The following is a 20,226-nucleotide window of genomic DNA, read 5'->3' on the forward strand; positions in this document are numbered from 1 at the left end:
TTGAGTTTAATAAGTTCTTTATAGATCTTGGAAACTAGCCCTTTATCTGCTACGTCATTTGCAAATATTGCTTCCCATTCTGTAGGTTGTCTTTTCGTCTTGTTGACTGTATCCTTTGCTGTGCAAAAGCTTCTTATCTTGATGGAGTCCCAGTAGTTCATTTTGCTTTTCTTTCTTTTGCCTTCGTGGATGTATCTTGTAAGAAGTTACTGTGGCTGAGTTCAAAAAGGGTGTTCAAAAGGGTGTTGGATGCCAATTTATTTTCCCAGATTAGAGTAGTTCTCCTCTAGGAGTTTGATGGAATCTTGTCTCACATTTAGACCTTTCATCCATTTTGCGTTGATCTTTGTGTATGGTGAAAGAGAGTGGTCTAGTTTCATTCTTCTGCATGTGGATGTCCAATTTTCCCAGCACCATTTATTGAAGAGACTGTCTTTCTTCCAGTGGATAGTCTTTCCTCCTTTATCGAATATCAGTTGACCATAAAGTGGAGGGTCCACTTCTGGGTTCTATATTCTATTCCATTGATCTATGTGTCTGTTTTTGTGCCAGTACCACACTGTCTTGATGACCACAGCTTTGCAGTACAACTTGAAATCTGGCATTGTGATGCCCCCAGATATGGTTTTCTTTTTAAAAATTCCCCTGGCTATTTGGGGTCTTTCTGATTCCACACAAATCTGAAGATGGTTTCTTCCAACTATCTGAAGAAAGTCCATGGTATTTTGATAGGGATTGCAATAAACGTGTAAATTGCACTGGGTAACATTGACATTTTCACAATATTAATTCTGCCAATCCATGAGCATGGAATATTTTTCCATCTTTTTGTATCTTCTTCAATTTCTTTCAGAAGTGCTCTATAGCTTTTAGGGTATAGATCCTTTACCTCTTTTTAGGTTCATTCCTAGGTATCTTATGCCTTGGGTGCAATTGACAATGGGATTGACTCCTTAATTTCTCTTTCTTCAGTCTCATTGTTAGTGTATAGAAATGCCACTGATTTCTGGGCATTGATTTTGTATCCTGCCATGCTACCAAATTGCTGTAGGATTTCTAGCAATCTTGGGGTGGAGGCTTTGGGGTTTTCTATGTAGAGTATCATGTCATCGGCGAAGAGGGAGAGTTTGACTTCTTCTTTGCCAATTTGAATGCCTTTAATGTCCTTTCGTTGTCTGATTGCTGAGGCTAGGACTTCCAGTACTATGTTCAATAGCAGTGGTGAGAGTGGACATCACTGTCGTGTTCCTGATCTTAGGGGAAAGGCTCCCAGTGCTTCCCCATTGAGAATGATATTTGCTGTGGGCTTTTTGAAGATGGCTTTTAAGATGTCAAGGAATGTTCCCTCTATCCCTACACTCTGAAGAGTTTTGATCAGGAATGCATGCTGTATTTTGTCAAATGCTTTCTCTGCATCTAATGAGAGGATCATATGGTTCTTGGTTTTTCTCTTGCTGATATGATGAATCACATTGATTGTTTTACAAGTGCTGAACCAGCCTTGTGTCCCGGGAATAAATCGTTCTTGGTCATGGTGAATAATTTTCTTAAGGTACTGTTGGATCCTATTGGCTAGTATCTTGTTGAGAATTTTTGCATCCATGTTCTCTCCTTCTATTTTGAATGACATCCTAGCTGGATAAATATTCTTGGCTACATGTTCTTCTCATTCAGTATGCTGTATATGTCATGCCTGTCCTTTCTGGCCTGCCAGGTGTCTGTGGAGAGGTCTATTGCTAGCCTTATGTGTTTACCCTTGTAGGTTATCAATGTCTTATCCTGAGCTTCTTTCAGGATTTTCTCTGTCTCTGAAATTTGCCAGCTTCGCTATTCCATGTTGGGGTGCTGACCTTTTCTTAAAATTGATTTTGTCAGGGGGAGTTTTCTGTGCCTCCTGGACTTGGACGTCTATTTCTTTTCCCAGATTAGAGAAGTTCTCAGCTATAATTTGCTCCCCATACCTTCTGTCCCGTCTTTTTTCTCGAGGGTCCCAGTTATTTTAATATAGTTTTGTTTTATCACTTATCTTTTGAATTCACCCTTCCTGATCCAGTAGTTGCTCTTTTCTCAGCTTCTTTATTATTCATTGTTTTGTCTTCTATATCACTAATTCTCACTTCTGCCTCATTTTTCCTAGCAGTTAGAATCTACATTTTTCATTACATCTCTTTAATAGCCGTTTTGATTTTGACTTGATTAAATTGTAGTTTTATTTTTCTCCAGAAAAGGATTGTCTAATGTCTTCTCTGCCCTTTTCAAGCCTAGCTAGTATCTTAATAATTGTTATTCTGAACTCCAGTTCCGACATCTTACTTACATCCATATTGACTTAGGTCCCTGACAGTCAGTACTGCCTCTTGTTCTCTTTTTTGAGGTGAGTTTCTCCACCTGGTCATTTTGTCTGGAGCAGAATAGATGAACAGAAACAGAATTCTATTTATTTTTTTTTTAATTTTTATTTATTTATGATAGTCACAGAGAAAGAGAGAGAGAGAGGCAGAGACATAGGCAGAGGGAGAAGCAGGCTCCATGCACCGGGAGCCCGATGTGGGATTCGATCCTGGGTCTCCAGGATCGCGCCCTGGGCCAAAGGCAGGCGCTAAAACGCTGCGCCACCCAGGGATCCCCAGAAACAGAATTCTAAAATGACAACAATGACCTCATGTAAATAAACACTATAAACAAATTAGAAAGAGACCCAAAATCTAAGGGAAGTTTTTAAAAAAAAGAATATAATCAGACAAGTGAACAGAACAGAGCAATACACCGAATCCTGTGTATATTTTGGTGTCTTAGAAAACACATCCCAAAATAGTAAAGAAAGAAAAACTTGTAAAAATGAAATTAAATACAATGAAAGGATAGAATATAAGAGTTAAAAAAAAGATGTAAGAGTGTTGAAGTAAAGAAATTGAAAAGGAAAGAGAAAAAAATTAAAATTGAAAGAGTGAAGAATTATGGGGAAAAGGAACATGAATTCTACATGCTATATTCCTATCGTGCTGGGTTTTGCAGTTCTCAATGATTGGTAAACTTGGTCTTGATTGGATGTTCTTGCTGATAATCTTGGGAGGGCTCTGTTAGTTCTGAGTAGATTTGGACCACCCTTGCTAGGGGGCCAGGCTAAGTAAGCAGTTCTGAATTGGTGTAGGTGGCTTTTGTTTCTTGTGGGCTTTCCACGCAGCTTTAGAGGATGAGAGTGAAAATGGAGGCCTCCCCACCTCCAGCTTCCACTCCTCAGAGCACCCTCAGGGAAAATCAGTCAGTCACTCCTGTCTCCCTGATCTCTGTCCACACTCCTTACTCACCCACCCTGTGACCGAGCTCTTCTATCTCAGGCACGTGATCCCATTTCAAGTCTCCAAACACTGCAGACTTTAATGGTGTGCACCAGCAGGTCTCCTCTTGGGGACAATGGTTGTCTCCCTGGGGTGCTGGTGCTTGCTGGCCCCCTGCTTTCAAAGTGGTTGCTGGACCAGGTCCTCGTTCACTGTTCATGGCAGCAATGAACTGACAGCCCACTCATAGGTTTGCTGACTGCAGGCAGCTTCCCTGTTCCAGTGAATTCCACCTGGGGATTCTGCCACACTCAGGCACCTCTGTTCTTCCTGTGACCCCAGGGATCCTGAGACCACAGTGTCCCATCTAAGACACTGTCCCCATTCGCCACCTGAGCACGTTTCAGGCAACGATGTCTCCACCACAGCAGGGTTCTTGGAATTTTGCACTCCCCTGTATATCCCTTTCCAGCAGCTGGCTTCTCGAAGCTCCTCCGCTGCCCCCAGTTTATCTTTTAGTATATCGCCTCAGATTCACTTCTTTTCACCTCTTACCTTGTAGAAAGTGGTCACTTCACTATTTGTTGCAGCAATTCTTTTCTTAGATCTCCTTCTGAGTTCGCGGGTGTTTAGAATGATGTAATAGCTATCTAGCTGAATTCCTGGGAGCAGAAGAAACTAAGGTCCTCTATTCCCCCACCGTCTTGGACTGTCTCCGCCCTTTAGTACACAGGGCAGGTCTGTTAGCAAAGAACTATCTCAGCAGTTGCTTATCTCACAATTTCTTAATTTTCCTTCACTATTAAAGGATTCAGGTTCTTCTGGCTATAGAGCTTTTGGTGACAGTTTTTTCACCCAGCATTTTAATCATAGCTTTTAATGACTTTATTATTAGTGAAGATCTGTTGCACAGGATGAGTTGCTTTTCTCTCACTGCTTTTAAGACCATTTAAGCAGTTGAAGAGGAGATGATAGCACACTGTCTTATTTCACAACTTTTTTCAGTAAGCATCACTTTGGTTTTAGTAGGTTTCTCATTGTATTCCAGAATTCTGAAAATCTGATGCTGACAAGCTCTGGTAGCTTAATCATTTCTTTAATGCACAGAGATGAAATAAACCCTTTTGAGCCCAATTGCTTTCTTCTTTTTCAGATATTTTCTTCTATTTATTCCTGTGACTCTAATATACTCCTTACTTGATTTATTGTTTTGGCACCATAGACTTTCATTACTAATATGTTTCAAAATAGTTCTCCACTCAAATAATCAGTTTACCTTTATTTCTCTTGGCTTCATTTCTAGAGCACCTTACCTTTTATCTAGTGCTATCTTTTCCTTTTGATGTTTTCTGCATATTTTCTATCCTGCACATTTGCTATTCTCAGTCTTGTAACTGAAGTTAAATTTATGTTGTTTTACTTGCTATTTTTAATAATAATTATCATCACCATCTAAGGTAATTGTATTTTTCAGAAATTTGGTAACAGCATAGTTACTAATCCTGTGAAAGATAAAACAATGGTGCAAGAGCTTCTGGATTTTAAAGATAAGATCGATTTCATTATTGCAACTTCTTTTCTGAAGAATGAGAAGTTTATTGTTGCTATGAAAGACGCTTTTGAAACATTTATAAATAAAAGATCTAACAAGCCCGCCCAGCTTCTAGGTATGGTTTTCAATTTTATGAAATACGTACTTTATTCTTTATTGCATTTCATTTAAATATGTGACGGGAGTTCAGTTTGACCTCCTAATTCATCATAATTATAAGATTGACTATCAGTGATTATAATAAACTATTTTTCTCAGGTTTAGTTTTCACAAGGCATTGTTCATTTGTTTAATTAATAGTAACCTAGCACTTTAGAAACTTCTGTTCCTTTAGCTTGTTTTAAATTCAGCATTTTTTAAATCAGTAGATAAAACAAAAAATTATAGATAGGCCTACTTCTTTTTCTCGTTCTTATTTATTTCTTATAAAATAAACGAAAGCTTTTCTTACAAGAAACCTAATGATTTTATATTTTAAGGTAATTTTTTTATTGACATGCTTTCTGAAAGTTGAAACAAAATGTCAAATTGATATTCTCTTGTTCTTTGAAATGAATAAATCACTTAATCTTTAAGATTTGGGGATTGATATAATCTGTTTTATATAACACGTTACTTTTTTGCGATTTTTAAAAACAGATTGGGGACATGGGACTATATCGTATGAAGAAATGGCTACAACATTTGGACATTGAGGTTATAGAAATATTAAAAGCACTTAGAAGAAATATTTATTTCTCGTATTTTCCTTCCATTTCTCTGTCCATCAGCTCAATTATTGGTTTTCTGTTTTATGAAAATGCGCCTTGCTCTGGAGGAAAATACTTATTTGAAAGGAAATTTTTTTTTTGTTTGTAGTATATATTTGAAAATGTAGCATTACTTAGAAAGTTATTTTTTACATTTTAGCAAAGTATGTGGATTCAAAACTTCGTGCAGGTAACAAAGAAGCTACAGATGAAGAACTTGAAGAATTACTAGATAAAGTAATAGTTTTATTTAGGTTCATTAATGGTGAGTAGACTGGTTTAAAATGTGTATTTAAAAGTTTGGAACAGGGCGCCTGGGTGGCTCAGTCAGTTAAGTGTCTGCCTTCAGCTCAAGTCATGATCCTAGGATCCTGGGATGGAGCCCTGCATTGGACTCCTTGCTGGAATGGGGAGCCTGGTTCTCCTTCTGCTTCTGCCTGTTGCTCCCCCTGCTTGTGTTTTCTGGCTGTATCTCTCATGCCTACTCTCTCTCTCAAATAAATAAATTCTTTTAAAAATAGTGTTTAAAACAATAATAGCATTTGTAGAAGAAATTAAAGAATTATGTGCAAATCCCAACATAAATTGCAATTGAATAGTTTTTATGGTTCTAAAACTGGTAAGTTAAAACAGTTTACAATTTAGTAATGGTAAGTATGTTCACATTGTTGGGCAGCCATCACAATTACCTGGCTTTTAACTTTTTAATCATAAACTAACTCCCTGCAAATTAAGCAGTCATTCATCATTACTTTCTTGCTTTCAGTTTCTGGCAACCAATAATTTGACTGTTCATGATGTGGATGTATGTATTTTCAGATATTTTATATACATATAATCACATTAACGTGTGACCGTTTAGTTTCACTTGCTGTTAATATTTACATGATTTTCAAATATTATTGGATATAGCATGTCATTTCATTGGTATCTGGTATTATCATTTTGCATTTTCCAAGTCTAACATTCAGGTGCTTTTCCTTAAAACAGGAAAAGATGTTTTCAAAGCCTTCTACAAAAAAGATTTAGCCAGACGTCTCTTGCTTGGTAAGAGTGCTTCAGTTGATGCAGAAAAATCAATGCTGTCCAAACTGAAACAAGGTGTGTATCTTGACATGTATATTGTTTATTTTAGTCTTTTTTTTTTGGTTCTGTGTTTCATGAATCTGCATGGAGAACAATGATTTCCTTTCAGTGTTGGTCGTGATCTCCTTTTCGTTCATGATTTTACTTACTTAGGTCCTTTCTCTTTTCTTTTGATAAGTTTAGCTAGAAGTTTATCAATTTCATTTCTTGTTTTAAGGAACCAGCTCTGACTTTGTTGTCCTTTCTACCTTTTCTCTTGTTTCTGTATCATTTATTTCTGCTCTAATATTTACTATTTCCCTTCTGCTGGATTTAAGCTTTATTTGCTGTTCTTTTTCTAAATCCTTTAGGTGCAAGGTGAGATTGTGCATTTGAGACTTTTCTTCTTTCTTAAGACAGGCCTGAATTGCTATCTACTTCCCTCTTAGGACTGCCTTTGCTGCATTGCAGATGTTTTGGACTCTCATATTCTCATTTTCATTTGTTTCTATGTATTTTTCAATTTTTTCTTTAATATCGAGTTAACCCATTCATTATTTAGGAGGATGTTCATTACCCTCCTTGTATTTGTCATCTTTCCAATTTTTTTCTTGTGGTTGACTCCAAGTTTCACAGCATTGTGGCTGAAAATATATATGGTATGATTTCAAACTTTTGTACTTGAACGGGGGCGATTTGTGATCCAGTATGTGATCTATTCTTGAAAATATTCCATGTGCACCTGAGAAGAATGTGTATTCTCTTGCAATAGGAATGCTCTGAATATGTCTGTTGACTACATCCCGTCCAAGGTGTAATTCAAAGCTCTCAGACTTTGTTGATCTCTTGCTTTGATGATCTGTCCATTGTGAGTGGGATATAAAGTCCCCTACTGTATTATTATTATTGTATTATTATCAGTCATTAAGTTTATGTTTGTGATTAACTGATTTGTATATGTGGCTGTTCCCATGTTGAACACAAAAATATTTGCAATTGTTAGATCCTCTTCATGGATACTTAAGATGTACTACCATTCTTCATCTGTCAGTTTTTGTTTTAAAATCCAGTTTGCCTGATGGAAAAGATGAGTACTTTAGCTTCCTTTTGAAAACCATTAAATTCCTTCCTTTTAATCTGCAGGTGTCTTTGGATCTAAAATGACTCTCTTGTAGGCGCCATATAGATGGGTCTTATTTTTCTTTTTTAATCCATTGTGACATCTTATGTCTTTTGATTGAAATATTTAGCCTACTTAGATTCTGAATGATTATTGATAGATACGAATTTAGTGCCCTTTTGTTACCTGTGGATTTGGTGTTTCTAATGATATTCTTTCTTGTTTTGGCTTTTTTTTTCTCCACTCAAGGATTCCCCTGTGAATTTCTTGCAGGGTTGGTTTAGTGGTTATGAACTCCTATCGTTTTTTTTTTTTTTTTTTTTTTCCTGGAAAACTCTTTATCTCTACTTTTATTCTGAATGACAGTGTTGTGGGAAAACTTGCGTTTTTCCACCTTTAGTATGTTGTGTGTATTTGCCACTTTCTTCTGGTCTGTAATATTTCTGTGGAGAGATCTACTGCAAACCTGATTTTTTCAGTGTCTTGCCTTATCGGTTAGGTATTTCTTTTCCCTTTTGCTTCTGGATTATCTCTGTATTTTGCAAAGTTTACTATAAAAAGTGTTGGTGTTGTACATTGTTTGTTGAATTTGATGGGATTTCTCTGTGCTTCCTGGATTTGGATGTCTGTTTCATTACCCAGGTTAGGGCAGTTCTCAGCTGTACATTGATGAAATTAATATTTTTTTAAAGATTTTATTTATTTAATCATGAGAGGGAAAGGGGAAGAGGGGGAGAAGAGAAAAGGGAGAGAATCCGGCTCCATCCCGGATCTCCAGGATCACACCCTGGGCTGAAGGCGGCACCAAACCACTGAGCCACTGAGGTTGCCTGATGAAATTAATATTCTGCCCCTTTTCCACTCTTTTTCTTCTGGGACTCCTCTATGAAATGGATCTTGGTGGTATCATTTTAAAGTTAAACCTTTTGTTTTCATTGTTTTATCTCTCTAGGAAGGGACTCTCTGGTGTCTTCCATGCTTTTCTCAAGCCCAGCTAGTACCCTTATGATTGTTTTAAATTCTTGCTCAGGCATGTTACTCACACATGTTTTGATTAGATCCCTGGCTGTGGAGTCTTACTGTTCTTTCCTTTGGTGTGAAATCCTCCATCTTGCCATTTTGTCTAGGCCACTCCGTGTTTGTGTGTGTGTGTGTGTGTGTGTGTGTGTGGAAGTCTGTTACATTCTTAGTACTGAAAGTTATCGTGATATATTAACTTAATAGTAGTAATAATCCATTAATAATTAATAGTACTATGTTAAGAAGAGTCTTATACTATCTTAGACTTCATGCTTTAGGAAATGTTTCATAATGTGTACCGTGCTGTTGTGTATTGGCTGCCCCTACCTTCAGGTCAGTCCTTCGCAGAATTTCTCTTCACCTACAGTGGGGAGTATTTGGACCTTGTCCAGTGTGTGGCAGTCTTAAGAGGTGAGTTTTGGTCTGGTTGTTAAAAGAGGCTAGATCTTATTTCCAATAGAGTTGACCCCTTGCAGCAGTCTGTGATCAGTAGTCTTGGTCCTTGTAAGGGTTTTTTTTTCTCATCTTCTGTTTGAGGTCTTGCCTTGTTGGTTCTCATGCAGACAATCTGAGGAAAAATGAAACTGCAGAGCACATGGTGGTGGGGCTTGTAAGTGGATCCATCCTCCACTGGAGTGCTGTATTGCTCAAGAGAGTAGATCAGTATTGATGGGTAAGGGAAATGGTGTCACCCCACTCTCTCATCCCTGGAGCAGATGTTACCTGCCACTCCTCATCCCTTAGAGAAAAGCAAACATTCTTCCCTCTTGTGTCCCAGATTTCCATCAGATTCTTGCCTTCACTCTATGCCATAGCTATATACCTGTCAGGCAGCATTTTCTTCCTGTGTTTTATCTCAAGTGTGGGCCTGAGTTTTATAACTCCAAATTTAGGGATCTGGCACAGTGTGGACCTCCATTTACTCTTAGGACAGGGCACTGGCTCAAAGTTTATGGTACATAAAAAAGCCATTACCAGAGAATTATAGACCAGTATCCCTAATGATGCAGAAATTCTCACAAGGTAGTAACTAATCAGATGAAATGGTTACATTTAAAGTATTACTTACCATGACCAAGTGGGATTTATTCCTGGGCTACCAGGATGGTTCAGCATCTGCAAATCAATCAACACGGTACAGCACATTAATAAAAGAAAGGACAAGAACCTTATGATCCTCTCAACTGATACAGAAAAAACATTAGGTAAAACAACATCCTTTCTTGATAAAAGCCTTCAACAATGTAGGGATAGAGGGAACATACCTCAACATCATAAAGGCCATATATGAAAGACCCACAAGTAATATCATCCTTAGTGGGGAAAACAGACCTTTTGTGCTAAGGAAAAGGACAGACACATCACAGGGATGCCCACTCTCTGCAGTGTTGTTTAACATAGTAAGGGAAGTTCTTAGCCTCAACAATCAGACAACAACACATATCAGGGGAATCAAATGGAGAACCCAGAAAAGGCCCCTCAACTCCATGGTCAACTAATATTTGACAAAGCTGGAAAGAATATCCACTGGAAAGAGGACAGTCTCTTCAATAAATGGTGCTGGGAAAATTGGACAGCCATGTGCAGAAGAATGAAACTAGACCACTCTCTTACACCCTACACAAAGATCAACTCAAAATGGATGAAAGATCTAAATGTGAGACAAGATTCCATCAGAATCCTAGAGGAGAACGCAGGCAAAACCCTTTTTGAACTCGACCACAGCAACTTCTTGCAAGATACATCCATGAAGGCAAGAGAAACAAAAGCAAAAATGAATTATTGAGACTTCATCAAGATAAAAAGCTTCTGCACAGCCAAAGAAACAACACACAAAACTAAAGGACAACCTACAGAAAGGGAGAAGATATTTGCAAATAACGTATCAGATAAAGGGCTAGTATCTAAGATCTATAAAGAACTTACTAAACTCGATGGCGAAGAAACAAACAATCCAGTCATGAAAAGAGCAGAAGGCATGAACATTTATTTCTTCATAGAAAACCTACACGTGGCCAACAAGCACATGAGAAAATGCTCCACATCACCTGCCATCAGGGAAATACAAATCAAAACCACAATGAGATACCACCTCACACCAGTGAGAATGGCGAAAATTAACAAGACAGGAAACCACAAGTGTTGGAGAGGATGTGGAGAAAGGGGATCTCTCCTGCACTGCTGGTGGAAATGTGAACTGGTACAGTCACTCTGGAAAACTGTGTGGAGGTTCCTCAAAGAGTTAAAGACAGACCTGCCCTATGACCCAACAATTGCACTGCTGGGGATTTACCCCAGATGCAGTGAAAAACATGCACCCCAATGTTTATAGCAGCAATGTCCACAATAGCCAAACTGTGGAAAGAGCCTTGTTGTCAATCAAAAGATGAATGGATAAAGAAGATGTGGTCTATGTATACAATGGAATATTCCCCAGCCATTAGAAACAACAAATACCCATTTGCTTCAAAACGTGGGTGGAACTGGATGGTATTTTGCTGAGTGAATAAGCCATTCGGAGAAGGACAAACATTGTATGGTCTCATTCATACAGGGAATATAGAAAATAGTGAAAGAGATTAAAGGGGAAAGGAGAGAAAATGAATAGGAAATATCAGTGAGGGTGACAGAACACGAGAGACTCCTCTAACTCTGGGAAAGGACAAGGGGTTGGAAGGGGAAGTGGGGAAGGACATGGGGTGACTGGGTGATAGGCACTGATGGGGGCACTTGATGGGATGCGCACTGGGTGTTATACTAGATGTTGGAAAATCGAACTCCAATAAAAAATATATTTAAAAACCCAATCAGACAGCAAAGGGAAATAAAAGGCAAGCACTCACATTGGCAAAGAAGTCAGACTTTCACTGTTTTCAGATAACATGATGCTATATAGAAAACCCAAAAGACTTCACCAAAAACATTGCTAGAATTGAGAAAGGAATTCAGCACAGGTGCTGGATACAAACTCAACTACAAAAGTCTGCACAACAACAATAAAATGAATTCAAGGAGTTGATCCCATTTCCAGTTGCATCAGAAACCATGTGCTCTGCCTAGGAATATACCTAGCCAAAGAGGGTCAAGATCAGGATTCTGAAAAGTATAAAACACTAATGAAAGCAATTGAGAAAGACATGAAAAAATGGAAGCACATTCCTTCCTCATGGATTGGAAGAACAGATATTGTTAACATGTGTCTAAGTGACTGGCTGTAGCCATGTACACATGGAAGGCAAACTCTATTAGAACCTCACCAGCATTTTTCACAGACCCAGAACAAACACTCCTAAAGTTTGTATGGAACCAGAAAGTACCCTGTGAATTGCCAAAGGAACATTGAAAAAGGAAAAACAAAGCAGGAGACATCACAATCCCAGACTTCAAACTGTGTGTTAAAGTTGTGATCATCAAGACAGTATGCTACTGGCATAAAAACAGACACATAGATCATAAAATAGAGTACTTAGAAATGGACCTCAAATCTGTGCTTAAGTAATCTTCAAAAAAGCAGGAGAGAAAATCCAATGGAGAAAAAGACTTCTGTTCAACAAATGATGTTGGGGAAATTGGACAGTCACACGTATAAGAAGGAAGCTGGACCCCTTTTTATATAATACACAAATAGAAATTCAAAAAGGGTGGAAAGACCTAAATGTGAGACCGGCATCCATCAGCATCGTAGAAGAAAACACGATCAGCAACCGCTTTGACCTCCCCCACAGCAACTTCCTGCTAGAACGGTCTCCAGAGGCAAGAGAAACAAAAGCAAAAATGTACTATTGGCACTTCATCAGGATTAAAAGCTTTTGGACAGGAAAAGAAATGATCAGCAAAACTAAAAGGCAACTTACAGAATGGAGAAGATATCCAGAAATAACAGAATAAGGGCTAGTATCCAGAGTTTATAAATAACTCCTCAAAATCAATACCCCCAAAATACAAAATCCAGTTAGGAAATGGGCAGAAGATGTGAACAGACATGAAGACATGTCTCCAGAGAAGACATCCAGATAGCTAACAGACAAATGAGAAAATGCTCCACATCACATGCCATCAAGGAAATACGAATCAAAACCGCAATGAGATCCCACCTCACACCAGTCAGAATGGTTAAAATAAACAAGTCAGCAAACAATGGATGTTGGTGAGGATGCAGAGAAAGGAGAATCTGTTGGTGGGAATGCAAAGTGGTGCACCATTGTGGAAGACATTATAGAGGTTTCTCAAAACGTTACAAATAGAAGTATTCAGCAATTGCACTATTAGGTATTTATTCCAAAGGATACAAGAAATAGTGATTTGTGAAGGCATATGTACCCCAGTGTCCACAGTAGCCAAACAGTGGAAAGAGCTAAGCTGCCCATGAACAGATGGATTAAGAAGATGTGAAATATGCGATGGAACATGCTGTGGTCTTCTAAACCTTCAGCTTTTTTGCTCCCCTGCCTGTAAAATCTGTCGATAATCATCTGCTCTAATTTTCCCCTGGTTTTGTGGAAGTGTTTCTCTGGGGCAATCTGTATCCCCTGTTTTTTTCTGTTTCTTTCTCTATCCTCTCTCTGAGAGCAAGGCTCTCTGCTGTAGCTCCTGTGATTCTTTTCTCTTTGGAATCTCATCTCTGTATGTCCTAATTTTTCATAGTATGGCCTTCCCCCCCACCCCCGCCAGTTGTGCAGTTTGTTTTCTCAGCATTCAGATTGCGTTTGGAATGATTTGCTACTTATCTAGCTGAGTTCAAAGGATAAGGCAATCTTAGGGTCCCCCTATTGCTCTGCTATTTTACTTCTTCCCTCAGTTGGTATTTTTTAAAGAACCAACTCATTGATCTTTTCTGTTACCTTGTTAATCAATATTCAATTTATTTCATCTCTGATCTTATTTCCTCCCTCTTACTATCTTTTTTCTTCTATTTCTCTTCCTGTTGGGTTGAAGGTTTATGTTTTGCTTGCTTCTTTTTTGGATATATTTATTTTTATTTTACTTCTGTATTCACGAGACACACACACACACACACACACACACACAGAGAGAGAGAGAATCAGAGTCATAGGCAGAGGGAGAAGCAGGATCCGTGCAGGGAGCACGATGCAGGACTCGATCCTGGGACTCCAGGATCACGCCCTGAGCCGAAGGCAGATGCTCAGTGCATTGCTGCTATAAACATTGGGGTGCAGGTTTCTTGGTTTTTCAGTGCATCTCTATCTTTGGGGTAAATCCCCAGTAGTGCAATTGCTGGGTGCATCTAGGTGAGCCACCTAGACATCCCTGTTTTGCTTACTTCTTAAGCTAGGCCTGTATTGCTGCAATCTTCCTACTTAGAAGAGGATTCACAGCATTCCAGGCCCTCCTGTGTCGTTTCTTCAATCCCACGGTTGGTGAAGTTACGTGTCATTTGTTTTTCTCTGACATGTTTTGACTAGCCCTATATTCTCTATCATTGCAACAGGTAAGATTTCATTATTTTTGATGACTAACAGTCCATTTAATGTATATATCTCACATCATCTTTATCCATTAGTCAAGGTGAACTTATGCTGTTTCCACATTGCTGTAAGTCGGGTATTTAAGTCCCTTACTACTATTGTATTATTATTAATGAGTACCTTTATGGTAATCATTTATTGTATTATATATTAACATGTTTTTATGTATTAACATGCCACATTGAAGACATAAATGATTACAATCTTTAGATCTTTTTGTTGGATAGACCTCTTTATTTTGGTATAGTGCCCTTCCTCATCTGTTAATACAGTCTTTGGTTTAAAGTCTAGTTTGGGGGAACCGTTAGTGGCTCAGGGAATTAAACATCTGCCTTTGGCTAAGGTGGTGATTTCCAGGTCCTAGAAGTCGCACATGTGCTCCCTGCTCTGTGGAGAGCTTCTCCTTCTGCTTTCCACTTCCCCTGCTTCTGCTTGCTCACACACTGTTGGTAAAAATCAATCAATCAATCTTTAAAACATACAAATAAAGTCTAGTTTGTCTAGGGGAAGTAAGGCTACTGCAGCTTTCTTTGGACTTTCATTTGCATGAAAAATATTTTTACCCCCGCCCCCAACATTTAATCTGCAGCTGTCTTTAGCTCTAAAACAAGTCTCTTATTGACAGTTTACAGTTGGATCTTGTTTTTTTTTTTAATCATTTTAACACTCTGTGTATTTTGATAGAAGCATTTAGTTTACTTACATTCAAATTCATTATTGATATAAAATGTATATTCTCATTGTATAGCTTGTTTTCTCCGTTCTGGATATCTTTTTTCTGGTGTTTCCTTGTTTTATGTAACATTTTGTTTCTGCTTTGCCCTCCAAGAGGCAACTTTAATATTTCTTGCAGGGATGGCTTGTTTTATTTATTATTATTTTTGTATATTTTTATTGGAGTTCGATTTGCCAACATCTAATAAAATAACCAGTGCTCATCCCATCAAGTGCCCCCATCAGTGCCCGTCACCCAGTCACCATCCCCCTGCCCACCTCCTCTTCCACCACCCCTTGTTCTTTCCCAGAGTTAGGAGTCTCTCATGTTCTGTCACCCTCACTGATACTTCCCACTTATTTTCTCTCCTTTCCCCTTTAATCTCTTTCAGTTTTTTTATGTTCCCAGTAAGAATGAGACCATACAATGTTTGTCCTTCTCAGATTATTAAGCACTCAGCATAACACCCTCCATTTCTATCCACGTTGAAGCAAATGGTGGTTATTTGTTGTTTCTAATGGCTGAGGAATATTCCGTTATATACATAGAGCACATCTTCTTTATCCATTCTTGTCCTCGACGGACACTGAGGCTCTTTCCACAGTTTGGCTATTGTGGACATTGCTGCTACAAACATTGGGGTGCAGGTGTCCGGCTGTTTCACTGCATCTGTATCTTTGGGATACCCAGTAGTGCAATTGCTGGGTCAGAGGGTAGTTCTATTCGTTTTTTTTTTTTTTTTTTTTATTCATGAAAGAAACAGAGAAGCAGAGACACAAGTAGACGGAGAAGCTGCCTCCATGCAGGAAGCCCGACCTGGGACTTGTTCCCAGGACTCCAGGATCACACCCTGAAGTGAAGGCAGTGCTAAACCACTGAGCCACCATGGCTGCTGAGGTAGTTCTATTTTTCACTCATCGAGGAACCTCCACACAGTTTTCCAGAGTGGCTGTATCACCTCACATTCCCACCAACAGTGCAGGAGGGCTCTCCTTTCTCCACATCTTCTCCAACATTTGTGGTTTCCTGCCTTGTTAATTTTCCCCATTCCCACTGGTGTGAGGTGGTACTGCGTTGTGGTTTTGATTTGTATTTCCCTGATGGCAAGCGATGCAGAGCATTTCCTCATGTGCTTGCTGGCCATGTCTATGTCTGCCTTGGTGAAATTTCGTTCATGTCTTTCGCCCATTTCATGATTGAATTATTTGTTTCTTTGCTGCTGAGTTTAATAAGGGCTTGGATACCAGCCCTTTATCTGATAGGTCATTTGCAAATATCTTCTCCCATTCTGTAGGTTGTCTTTTAGTTTAGTTTATTGTTCTTTTCCTGAGGAAAAGCTTTTTATCCTGATGAAGTTCCAATAGTTCATTTAGCTTTTGTTTCCCTTGCCTTCATAGAGGTATCTTGCAAGAACTTGCTGTGGGCAAGTTCAGAAAGGGTGTTTCCTGTGTTCTCCTATAGGATTTTGATGGATTTGATGGTCTCCTTTTAGATCTTTCATCCACCTTGAGTTAATCTTTGTGTATGGTATAAGAGAATGGTCTAGTTTCATTCTTCTGCACATGGCTGTCCTATTTTCCAAGCACCATTTATTGAAGGGACTGTCCTTTTTCCAGGGGAAATTCCTTTCTGCTTTGTCAAATATTAGTTGACCTGAGAGTTGAGGGCCCGTTTCTGAGTTATGTATTCTTGTTTTTTTTATCGGAGTTCAATTTGCCAACATATAGCATAATACCCAGTGCTCATCCCATCAAGTGCCCCTCTCACCGCGCGTCACACAGGAACCCCCACACCCCGCCCACCTCCCTTTCCACCACCCCTTGTTCCTTTCCCAGAGTTAGGAGCCTCCCAGGTTCTGTCTCCCTTTCTGATATTTCCCACTCATTTTTTCTCCTTTCCCCTTTATTCTCTTTCACTATTTTTTATATTCCCCAAATGAATGAGACCATATAATGTTTGTCCTTCTCCGATTGACTTATTTTCACTCAGCATAATACCCTCCAGTTCCATCCACGTCAAAGCAAATGGTGGGTATTTGTTGTTTCTGACGACTGAGTAATATTCCATTGTATACGTAAACCACATCTTCTTTATCCATTCATCTTTTGATGGACACCAGGACTCCTTCCACATTTGGCTATTGTGGCCATTGCTGTTATAAACATCAGGGTACAGGTGTCCTGGTGTTTCACTGGATCTGTATCTTTGGGGTAAAACCTCAGCAGTGCACTTGCTGGGTCGTAGGGCAGATCTATTTTTAACTCTTTGAGGAACCTCCACACAGTTTTCCAGAGTGGTGGCATCAGTTCACATTCCCACCAACAGTGCAGGAGGGTTCCCCTTTCTCCACATCCTCCACTACATTTGTGGTTTCCTGTGTTGTTACTTTTTCCCATTCTCACTGGTATGAGGTGGTACCTCCTTGTGCTTTTGTATGTATTTCCCTGATGGCAGGTGATGTGGAGCATTTTCTTTTTTTTTTAAATAATAAATTTATTTTTTATTGGTGTTCAATTTGCCAACATACAGAATAACACCCATTGCTCATCCCATCAAGTGCCCTTGTCAGTGCCCCCCACTAAGTCACCCCCACCCCCTCCCTCCTCCCCTTCCACCACCCCTAGTTCATTTCCCAGAGTTAGGAGTCCTATGTTCTGTCTCCCTTTGTGATATTTCCTACCCAATTCTTCTCCCATTCCCTTCCATTCCCTTTCACTATTATTTATATTCCCCAAATGAATGAGAACATATAATGTTTGTCCTTCTCTGATTGACTCATTGCACTCAGCATAATACCCTCCAGTTCCATCCACGTTGAAGCAAATGCTGTGTATTTGTCATTTCTAATGGCTGAGTAATATTCCATTGTATACATAAACCACATCTTCTTTATCCATTCATCTTTCAATGGACAACGAGGCTCCTTCCACAGTTTGGCTGTTGTGGACATTGCTGCTAGAAACATCGGGGTGCAGGTGTCCCGGCATGTCATTGCATCTGTATCTTTGGGGTAAATCCCCAACAGTGCAATTGCTGGGTTTAAGGGCAGGTCTGTTTTTAACTCTTTGAGGAACCTCCACACAGTTTTCCAGAGTGGCTGCACCATTGCACATTCCCACCAACAGTGTAAGAGGGTTCCCCTTTCTCCACATCCTCTCCGACATTTGTGGTTTCCTGCCTTGTTAATTTGCCCCATTCTCACTGGTGTGAGGTGGTATCTCATGGTGGTTTTGATTTGTATTTCCCTGATGGCAAGTGATGCAGAGCGTTTTCTCATGTGTGTGTTGGCCATGTCTGTGTCTTTCTCTGTGGGGTTTCTGTTCATGTCTTTTGCCCATTTCATGATTGGGTTGTTTATTTCTATGGTGTTGAGTTTAGTAAGTTCTTTATAGATCTTGGAAACTAGCCCTTTATCTGATATGTCATTTGCAAATATCTTCTCCCATTCTGTCAGCTGTCTTTTCGTTTTGTTGCTGTATCCTTTGCTGTGCCAAAGCTTCTTATCTTGATGAAGTCCCAATAGTTCATTTCTGCTTTTGTTTCTTTTGCCTTCATAGGTGTATCTTGTAAGAAGTTACTGTGGCCGAATTCAAAAAGGGTGTTGCCTGTGTTCTCCTCTACGATTTTGATGGAATCTTGTCTCACATTTGGATCTTTCATCCATTTTGAGTTGATCTTTGTGTGTGGTGAAAGAGAGTGGTCTAGTTTCATTCTTCTGCATGTGGATGTCCAATATTCCCAGCACCATTTATTGAAGACACTGTCTTTCTTCCAGTGGATAATCTATCCTCCTTTATCGAATATCAGTTGACCATAAAGTTGAGGATCCACTTCTGGATTCTCTATTCTGTTCCATTGACCTATGTGTCTGTTTTTGTTGTGCCAGTACCACACTGTCTTGATGACCACAGCTTTGTAGTACAACCTGAAATCTGGCATTGTGATGGCCCCACCTATGGTTTTCTTTTTTAAAATTCCCCTGGGTATTGGGGGTCTTTTCTGATTCCACACAAATCTTCAAATAATTTGTTCTAACTCTCTGAATAGAGTCCATGGTATTTTGATAGGGATTGCATTAAACGTGTAAATTGCCCTGGGTAATACATTGACGTTTTCACAGGATTAATTCTGCCAATCCATGAGCATGGAATGTGTTTCCATCTCTTTGTGTCTTCCTCAATTTCTTTCAGAAGTGCTCTATAGCTTTTAGGGTATCGATCCTTTACCACTTTGGTTAGGTTCATTCCTAGGTATCTTACGTTTTTGGGTGCAATTGTCAATTGGATTGATTCCTTAATTTCTCTTCTTTCAGTCTCATTGTTAGTGTATAGAAATGCCACTGACTTCTGGGGATTGATTTTGTATCCTGCCATACTGCCAAATTGCCGTATGAGTTCTAGCAATCTTGGGGTGGAGTCTTTTGGGTTTTCTACGTACAGTAGTATCATGTCATCTGGGAGGAGGGAGAGTTTGACTTCTTCTTTGCCAATTCGAATGCCTTTAATGTCTTTTTGTTGCCTGATTGCTGAGGCCAGGATTTCTAATATTGTGTTGGATAGCAGTGGTGAGAGTGGACATCCCTGTCTTGTTCCTGATATTAGGGGAAAGGCTCTCAGTGTTTCCCCATTGAGAATGATATTTGCTGTGCGCTTTTCATAGATGACTTTTAAGATGCTGGAGAATGTTACTTCTATCCCTATACTCTGAAGCGTTTTGTTCCCGAAATGGGTACTGTATTTTGTCAAATGCTTTCTCTGCATCTGTTGAGAGGATCATATTATTCTTGTTTTTTCTCTTGTTGATATGATCTATAGATTGATTTTTTTTATTGTTTTATGGGTGTTGAACCGGCCTTGTATCCCAGGGATTAATCCCACTTGGGCGTGGTGAATAATCTTCTTAATGTTCTGTTGAGTCCTATTGGCTAGTATCTTGTTGAGAGTTTTTGCATCATGTTCATCTGGGATATTGGTCTATAGTTCTCTTTTTTTTGTGGTGTCTTTGGTTTTGGAGTTAAGGTGATCCTGGCCTCATAAAACGAGCTTGGAACTATTCCGTCCCTTTCTATCATTCTGAACGGCTCTAGTAGCATAGGTATCATTTCTTCTTTAAACGTTTGATAGAATTCCCCTGGGAATCCATCTGGCCCTGCCTGGACTTTTGTGTCTTGGGAGGTTTTTGATACTCCTTCAATTTCCTCGCTGGTTATTGGCGTGTTCAAGTTTTCTATTTCCTCTTGTT

General features: G+C 39.2%; 1 protein-coding gene across 6 annotated transcripts in view; it reads left to right on the plus strand.

The window, feature by feature from the left end:
* Positions 1 to 20,226, plus strand: part of LOC144309531 (cullin-4B-like) — a 72,865-nt gene that overhangs the window by 37,108 nt on the left and 15,531 nt on the right. For 4 of the 6 annotated variants that reach the window (XM_077890613.1, XM_077890616.1, XM_077890617.1 and 1 more), the window contains 3 exons: positions 4,753 to 4,945; positions 5,740 to 5,844; positions 6,570 to 6,680. In XM_077890613.1, the coding sequence (XP_077746739.1) occupies positions 4,753 to 4,945; positions 5,740 to 5,844; positions 6,570 to 6,680 (409 nt within the window). The remainder of the gene's footprint in view (positions 1 to 4,752; positions 4,946 to 5,739; positions 5,845 to 6,569; positions 6,681 to 20,226) is intronic. The other 2 variants (XM_077890615.1, XM_077890618.1) reach the window with 2 other exon arrangements.

This window comes from Canis aureus, unplaced genomic scaffold (genome assembly GCF_053574225.1).
Source record: "Canis aureus isolate CA01 unplaced genomic scaffold, VMU_Caureus_v.1.0 NW_027326476.1_RagTag, whole genome shotgun sequence".
NCBI classification, from domain to species: domain Eukaryota; kingdom Metazoa; phylum Chordata; class Mammalia; order Carnivora; family Canidae; genus Canis; species Canis aureus.